The sequence below is a fragment of the Nanorana parkeri genome, unplaced genomic scaffold (genome assembly GCF_000935625.1).
Source record: "Nanorana parkeri isolate BGI_ZX_2015 unplaced genomic scaffold, ASM93562v1 scaffold66, whole genome shotgun sequence".
Lineage (NCBI taxonomy): Eukaryota > Metazoa > Chordata > Amphibia > Anura > Dicroglossidae > Nanorana > Nanorana parkeri.
The window spans coordinates 1,324,357-1,333,790 of NW_017306334.1; the positions used below are offsets into that span (position 1 = coordinate 1,324,357).

Consider the following 9,434-nt stretch of genomic DNA (forward strand, 5'->3'; position numbering starts at 1 on the left):
GACAGTCCATGTTTCTTTGTCATCTCCCTGTTCATATGACAGATGGTGCTTTATTGTCCAAAGAATAGGAATGAGGCAGAGAGGTAACACTCGAAGATCTAAACTGAACTAGGAAAGAGGGGTGTCACGTGTCCGGTCATGTACTGTGGTAGGGATGCAATTCACAAGGCTGGCTGAGGAATAATAAGTACTTCTGTATGTAAACAGTTCACATACTATATATATACAGTATACTTGAACTGTATTTAAGCTGTTATTCTGGAGTTCCGCTTTAAGCATAAGTGATCTTTGTGGCAAGTCATAATAACATAATTTGGCAGCATCTTCTGGTTTAAAAACAAAGGCAACAGTTTGTGAGATACAATCTTGTGTCCTTTTTAACAAGACATAGTAATGGGGTGCCCAACAGACACTAAAGATTATAGACTCTGAAACCTGTGAACACTAAACTTTAAAGTTTAGCAAGAAACAAGCATATAAATGTCATATATTGCAGCTTATCAGTCCAGTGATATGGTGGCTGCATTAGTGTTCTTTTTTCAAACTTCATTCTGTCATTTTCAGCTGATGATCCTGCCAGTAACACAGTTAGGGTGACAAAACTCACTCACTGTACTGTATCTACGAAGCAACCTGTGTTGTCACCCTTGAACAGGAAGTATATTAGGACTACAGAACTGTTTGATTCCACTACTAATGGGTTATAATATAGTTTGTGTGTGTATATAATATATATATATATATCTATATAGACACACACACACTTTTTTCATAGTGTAACGTTTCACCGCCCGTTATTGCATCCTGGTTTAAATCACACATTTTAAACAGTGGCTTTTTTAGATTTGAATGCAGTGTGGAGGCGTTAGAACTTCTGCTCGTTTGTATTGCTGTGTCCTTTCTTATGGACATTTCGCCTCACTTAATTTTCATTCCGTGGGAGTAAGGAAGACTTAGAAATCCTGCCAAATTGTATTGCTGTCAATTTCCTGATTGTGGGGAACATTCTATTCACTTCCTGTCAGACCGAACAGGAAGTAAGAAGCAATCTCCCCAAAGGATAAACCATAAGAAATAAGCTTGTTAGATACTCTAATACTTCAAACGCCATCAAAAAATAAAAAGCCTATTGGGCTTTAACATAAGTATCATATACTGTATTTCAACATATCGATATTCTGAAACTATGGTATGAACGATACTTGTAACTAATAGGTGAATCGATTTTGTCATTTGTGTATTTTAATTTTTTTAAAGATTATTTTAGCTACTTCAGGACCATATGATGTATGCGTATGTCCTGATCTTGAAGTGGTTGTACGATGACATCGTATGGGTTCTTTCTGCAGGCGATGCTTGTTAATTACAAGTGATCTGGTGGCTGTACAGCTCCCAAGAAAACTTTTAGCAGCCTGCTAATGTGCCGCCTCTCCCACACAAACAGACATTCTGCATTCTGTCGTCAACCAGCGACCACACACCCCTGTGATGGTTTTCATAGAGCAGAAGCAGGCCAAGGAACATCCCTGATGAATTAAGCAGGGAGCGCTTCAGAAGTCAGTTGAAGTTCTATTTACTCAATAAAGAGAACCTGTCACCTCCAAACGCTATCACATATGGGGCTTGTTATCCCCTGTGTGATAGCGCTGAAGTGAAAGCATTTCAAAAAGTGATAAAGTAAAGAGTAAAAAATAAATAAAAATGAAAACCAACCCTGCCGTCCCCGCCATCTGCATGTGAATAAACACATGCGTAGGACATGCATGTGTATGTAAACAACGATTTTGCCACCCATGTTGGGTATCAGTGCGGACGTTGGAGTGAAATATATATATATATATAAATAATTCTAGGATCATAATTCGCTATTAATTCTAAACTGTTGCGCAGTAAAAGCTTTTAGAGCATCACCGATGGACATGTGGAGTACCATAGTTGCATGGGGGCACGCAATTTTAATACATGACCTGTTTCTCACCTATTTCCTCAATGTAGCTGTCACAGGTCAGCTCTATTGATCAGGAAGTCATGAACTCATACTGCTGATTGCTGACTTCCCAATCCTCTCTCTGCACAGAGCGGTGACTGTCCATCACCAAAAAAAAGGAAGAATGGACGGGGAGGGGGCGGGCACAGCTGGCTCTGCCTCTAGAGATTGGTGTGGCTTTGAGCTCTCGGCATATAACGGCCAATAGACCGCTATATACTGAGTTTTGAGTCAGTGGTGGACATTAGTATATGTCCTCCTGTGACCCTACAGAGAACTATGGCAAAAAGGTTAGGCCATAGTTCTCTTTTAAGGTAATTTTCTAAACAACATTTCAGATTTTAGCACGTGTGTGAAAATTTAAAAAAAAAATTGATCTGGTACTAAGGTGGTTAATGAGAGTAAAGAGAAAATGTTTACTGTTTAGGAAAATTCTCTCCTGTATCCTTGTGATTTTCATAAGAGATATGTGTCTCTTGCTAGACATGGGTTACCTCAAATGCACTGCAAGACATCAGCTGTACCTGTGAAATGTCAGTTCATCACGCAACAAAAATTCCATGATGAGATATTCACACTGGGGTAGCAAATGGCTTATAGCAATGGCATTTGTGGTGGTAAAATGATGAGTTATGGTCCAAACATCTAGATTTATGATGTCTGATATGCACAGGTGTGCTGGAATGTAAGCTGTACCCCGTTGCTTGAAGGTGGATCACATTTAAATAACAAACAAGTCTCAACATCTGACTTTTATGTCTGGCTGCAGCAAGGAAAATCAGCTAGTTTTGTTATTGTTATGTCCAAAGTTGTTGCGTTTCCAATTAGACCATTTTATAATTTCACTGCTTAGAACTATTTTTCCTGGTAAACACAGGTGATCTGCAAAATATCTCCAATAAATACTTCAGTAATGTTTTTGACATAGCGTTAGTGAAGGAAGTCTTTCTGTGAAGGTATGAAGATTGTTAAAACCCTGAGGGGATCCTTTAGAATGTTAGAAAATCAGACCTAATAGCCACATTCAGAGTGGAACGAAGAATAATACAGCAGAGCTCACTGCTTTGGAATGTAGAGCTCAGGGGGAATGCCTGCTCTCAGTCAGCGACGTCACTCAGAACAGGAAAATCATTGTGTGGTCATGATGTCACGCCAGGAAGCCTGAAGCTCGCCAAACAAATCTATCATTTCAACGTATAAAGGCCTGGAAAAAAAACTTCCATCCTTAAAGTCCCCTGGGTACAAAGCACAGAAGAGCTTGTTGAATGCTGATTAAAAGAAGTTGTCCAATTTGGCATAGTCTATAATTTATTAACTTATCCCATGTGCTTTTTTACCTTCTTGAATAGTTGGCTAAGCTATCATCATGTTATTTTTCTGCAATTGATTATTGACCTCAAGCGGAAAATCTGTATCTAAATAATGCAGTTTACACATCTGTTTTAAGTATACATTTTACTATGTAAAAGCAACCAATGATTTAAGAATGTGGGCTCTATTTTAGAAAGCTGAAACATAGCCATAGACCCAACACACTTTTAATAAGCAAAAATTAATTGATTTGCTGACCAGTCAACGCTTTTCGGCTGCTGTTCACCTGTTACAGTTCTCAACGTAGTTATAGAGCATAGTTACTGGCAAGATTTGTCTGTTTATTTTATTGGATTGTGAATTTGCCTCCATTCTTCCAACATCTGGATTTTCAATTCTTCCGTAGAATTCCTAGATCTCTGTCAGGTTTGCTGTATTTATATTATGACTATTGGTACTTTTGTCTTTTACAGCTGTCAATCATTATTTGCATACGCCAGTATATGGCCCTTTTATCCACTCCACTAAATGTAATGAATTCTAAGGGGGGAAATGAGATTGAAATTGTCCCTGAATTTAACCACCTTGTTATAAATGTGTCCCAATTAATGCCTTACATATGGCCTTCCTTTGTGTATGTACTGCACAACAGATAGTCAGAGTTAATAGATATGAAGATCAATGACTGATAAATTCGGAATTGGTTGCTAGGGATCACTACATTTTAGACATCACTTGCCTTGTTAATTGGTAACGATGATAGGAATAAGAAGGAGATGGCTTACACACATTTTAGTTGGCTTGTAGGAGTATATCCAGGCTCATTTATGAATGTTTGGCATGTGCTTCAATATTATTTCATATGGCATGTTAATGCTGTGCTGGGCTGAATAATGAATACATGGGATAACAAAGGGATGTTGCAAATCCATTGTCATAAACATCAGAATTGTTCCAAAAGCTGAGTTCCGAAGTATTTGGTGTGGCCTTTTTTATGCGGACTCACAATTTTGGAGGGCAAAATAAAAATGTTTCTACATCATTAGGTGAACTGTGTCAACATTTTCCTTTATAAGCTATGGATTATTAACTTGTATGGAAATGCAGAAGAATATGATTCTAATTAAGTTTTTCACTGTTTTATAGCTGAATCAACTAGATGAAGCTGCTCAAGCTGCTCATACCTTCTTCATGGCCAATCCTGAGCATATGGAAGTACAGCAGAATTTAAAAAGTTACCAAATCAAATCGGACATTCCACTGATTGACAGGGAGAGTCGGTTTTATATAGTAAGTTTTCCTTGCTATTACATACATTTTTCAATTGGCTAGTCCAGGTATTGTAAAATCTGCAGAAGTTTTTTTCTTATAATATTGAATTTTTAGTGCGCTGGGTTCTAACTAAGTTGACGTAATTGAACAGAAACAGCAGCACACATGCTTCTCATTATAAGGTTTTTCCCACTGGTCATTCAGACTCGCATTCAGTTTCAATTCTAGCAACCGTATTTGTCATGCCTTTTTAACTTTAGAATTTGTGATTTAATTGAACCATTTCCTCAGTAACTGTGCTTTTTTTAAATGCGGTTTGTGTTTGTGTGTTTTAGCAAAATTGTAGGCATTTAGGAGTCACATGATTAGAAGGATTTAAACATATTGTTGTTCTGCTATTCTCCATGTTTTACTTCATGTCTGAAGGGGATGTTGATAAAAGGTAAAAAAGATCAAATCTAAATAGTCACTCTTTATTAATTGGAATTGTACTGTCTTAAGAAAGATTGCCAATTTCTCTGTCTAAGCCTGACACTTCCACTACCTGATCTTACCCACTGTCTTGCATCTACTTAGTGCATAGCAGTATCTGTGAGGCTTTGTTGTTTGACTTTCATGTACTCTTAGAAGTCGGAGAAAGTATGTGAACTCAGGCCATTGATGTAACGGCAACTGGCAGACGTCAAGTGACCTCTGATACCTGATACAGATTAAGTGTCAGGAAAAACATTTCAAGTGCACAAAAATGGCATCTGGGACACTTTCATGAAGTATCAATAGAAAGGCTGCAGGTGAATGTCCTGCTGTATAATCTACCATTTGTTATATCCTATTAAAACCAGCAATGACAATTCTTTTCCTGCATCCTGTATAAATCATCTGGTATATACCCGGTATATCTGGCAAAAGTAACATATGAATGGTATTTCCAATATATTGTACTCCCAATTCCTACAACGACTATTTGCCACTATCCTGCCAATCTGCATGGAAAATTTGCTGGGATAGCTGATATAAATATACATTTTAGACCTTGCCAATGAGTATTTAAACTGCAAAGCTCATCCAGCAATATCAAGTATAAGGCATATTACTTATTAGCTACTACACTGACACATAATATTGTGTCAGGCTGAGCCAGCAGTAATAGCTAATGACATTTGAAATTTTAGTTGACTGTGCTACCTCTCACAATAAAATACCCTCACGACCTGAAAACACATTTTCTGTGACTGGTTTACCAGATGGAGATTACATTTCCTTTTTAAATAATTTCTAGACACTAAAGTGGAAAAATTAAAAAAAAACAACCACACAGATCAGGTCACATATTTGGGAAAAATTGTTACTCCAGACAGAAATAAATTATCTCATTTGAAGCAATTCAATTCTATCATTACAAAACTTTTATATTACAAAGACTAAAATGTATGTAATTTATTAGGAAGATTATCATGCGGGTGTGATACTCTACGATAAAGAACAATATGAACAAGCTATCAAGCGCTTTGAGGATGCTTTGAAAGGCTATTTTCGAGCAGATGTTGAGTGCAGAGCTATGTGCTGGGGGCCACATAAATTTGATGAATATGAATATGTGGACTACAGAGCAACTTTGTATGAAGTCATGGCAGGTAAGCACTTATTACACAAGCACAGCATAATTCATGTACATATTGCTGGCACTGTTAAAGTTATGAAGTGAACCTGTGAAGTAAAGTGATAAAGAGATGGATCCAAGTAGCCTGGCTGAGGTCAGCATGAGGAAGGGGAATAATTCCTGCATGGAATCATGGTTTAAATAATAAACTGTGAGGTTTTTTCTTTAGATTTTGGATGACAATTTATATTAATACTTTACACTGTAAAACACAATTTTTTTTTACCTTGGAAAATATACATATCTAACTGCAATAGTAGAGAACGTTTATGCCAGGAACCTGAGAAGAGAAACACACACAGTGCTGGACCTTAGAATAGATTGTCAATTATATGGCCTAACAAACAGCAGCTGTAGAGTCTATGGAACTATGGTCTATCAACTGTGAAGGAGCAAACATAATGTTTAGTATATGTAATCCAAGATAGGAATTTCAGAGAGTGCAGACTGTGGCATTGCATGGCATTACCACGGTGATAGGTGGCCTCAAAGTCACCCAGTGTTCTCAGCCAGAGGGGCTGAGTGGCTACAGGAAGACATTACTGGTACCAGGAAAGAACTGCCTTTTCAGTCCTTTCCAGGTTTTCTGGATCCTAGGAGATTTCTTAGAGCTCTGGGTGGGAGGAAATCTCCAGTTCTGGGTCCATGCTTTGGTAGTGACCAGCACCTAATTGTGCACCTGTGCACATCCCTCATGAAGAGTGTGCTGGGATGTGTTCAGGGCCCCACCTGTGAGTCAGGAGAGCTCCACCCCGGAGTCAGTGCGGAGGCCAGTGCATCAGGGAGCTGTGGGTTCGTGAACCGTATTGGAAGGATTGGCATGTTATTGCCGTTGTCTGGAGGAACCAGACAGTGGCCCTGAAGATTGAGGCCGGAGCAGCAGTCCTGCAAGAGAGACTTATTAAAAGACTCGGACACCGTGAGTGTTTGGGACAACTCGAGGATTGGTGAGCCCTTATCTGTTATATGCTACAGCAAGCTATTTATGTTAGATTTCGTGATTATCTACTGTTTTGAAAGAAAATAAAGACTCTGTGTTTTGAAAAACCCGCTGTGCGAGTGCTCTGTGAGCTCCCAAATATCACAAGACATACTTGAGAAAATTATGGTCAGAGACTGTGGACATGCTACAAGTATGGTTGAGGACTGAAGATATGCTGCAGAAGACAGTGAAAGACTAGAAACATGTTATATGAGGATAGTAGAGATTACTGCCATTACCCCTTTTCAGACTGATGCTCCCAGCCTCCCACTCCCACTACAGACTGCTAGAGCTGCAGGACCTCACAACCATTACCATAGGGGTGCATGTGGTCCCCTGGCCACAGATTGGGCACTAGGCATATATACTGCAAACCTCCGCCTATATTTAGAAGTGTCTGTCAAATGTCACTTAGGACAGAAACAAATGTGTTTGAACCTCACTGGACTGCTGTAGGTTAGTTTTAAATGTACTGCCCAATTTCTTTATATAAAGCCAGGGGAACCACATACCTCCTCGTGGTAGTATCCTGTAGGCACGGTCTGGGGTACACACACCATATGAACATGAAGATGGCCTGCGCAAGACCTTTTATTAATCACAAATATAGCTTTGTAAAAAAAACATTCATGTGTAGCAGGATATTTCCATTACAGCAGAACACATGCTTGAAAATGGGTTTTATTGGACTCTTTCGTTTTTTTTTATTGGAGTTTTGGTATAATTGAGCTAGACTGCTATTTGTTTGATAGTAAATCCAGTAACCTGGCTGTCCTTTTATACTTTGTGGCTGTGTCAAAAGACCAACTGAATGACAATGGAAATTGGTGCAAAATCTCAACAGAAGCATGCCTTACTCTACCAATCAAACAAATACCATGCACGCTGCTATTTTGACTGCACCTCTAATGCACAGTTAGCTCTGTTTTTATCCCTAAATGTGTAACTTATAACTTTAAAGGAAGCCTGTACTAAAGGAATTACATAGGTTGCCTTTTCTATACTCTTATCCTGAAAATGCTAGATAAATGGCTGCCATGCCGATCCAATGCCTTCAAAATATTCTAAGCAAAACTAAGTATTCAGATCTACAATTCTGATGTCATCAGCGACAAGCTTCTCTGGGCCACTGACAAAGAAATTATTAAAGTCAGAAAGAACAAGGTAACAAGCAATTTTTGGAGGTGGTTAGCAGTGGCATGCTACATACAGTATTTTAGTCCTTGCAGGTGTCCTCTAAAGCAAGGATTCATCATAGCTGATCATAATGTGGTCACGTCACCAAAACAAGATGTACCATGGCCATCCTTAGTCTGACCTTGGCAGAGGCCTGGCTGGATAGAGAAGGGAAGATACATTTTCATTCTGGTACCTGACTAGGTAAATATATGTATGTATGTATGTATGTATGTATGTATATATATATATATACAGGGCTCGAAAATCCACTCGTCTGCTCGTCTGTGACGAGCAGATAGTGGAGCCCGACGAGCAGCTTCCCGGCCGGCCGTTGTAATTACACGGCCGGCCGGGAGCTTTACAGTCAAGCGATCGAGCGTCTACAGAGACGCTCGATCGCTTGTATCAGAAGCTGTCACTGCCGTTGCCGGTCCCGAGATCCGCTGTACCCGATGCGGCCGGGACCGGCACGGCTCTGTGACAGGAGATCAAAGGGAGTTCAGTATACGAACTCCCTTTGATCTCCTCTCAGTCCCCGAATGCAGGAAGTGATGTATAATACATCACATCCTGCATGCAGTGTCACTCTCCAGCTACATTCACCCAGAGTATCCCCATCCCCTCACTGATCTGACTACCCGGCGCCTGTCAGCTCCCGTTACGTACCGCCTCCCGCACACTGCCCACAGCTGACGGGACAAAGACCGAGCACCTTCAGCCGCAGATGCAGCGTGCCTAGTCTGCACTCTTTTTGTTTGGTTCCCCTTGGTTATCCCCCACACTGCCCTGAGCCCACACTGATGATCCTGATCCTCTGCAAAGGCCGCCCATCTTCTGATCCCTGGATCTACACTTAAGTGGCATCACATTTATTCTCTGCCATTGATTCTTTACCACCAGATTGACCCCCTGTTTTTTATATATATTTCAGTCCAATTAGCTAGTGCTTTATTGTTGTGTTTGCTGTTGCGCCCTCCGTGTTCCTTTGTTGTTACTCTCCAGCTACAGAAGCTGATGAAGCCCATCTCTGCTTCATCAGCTTC

General features: G+C 39.9%; 1 protein-coding gene across 1 annotated transcript in view; it reads left to right on the forward strand.

Annotated features, from left to right (window-relative positions):
• Positions 1-9,434, forward strand: part of P3H2 (prolyl 3-hydroxylase 2) — a 132,184-nt gene that overhangs the window by 77,805 nt on the left and 44,945 nt on the right. Inside the window, exons 2-3 of the mRNA XM_018576413.1 lie at positions 4,445-4,588; positions 6,015-6,204. Of these exons, the coding sequence (XP_018431915.1) occupies positions 4,445-4,588; positions 6,015-6,204 (334 nt within the window). The remainder of the gene's footprint in view (positions 1-4,444; positions 4,589-6,014; positions 6,205-9,434) is intronic.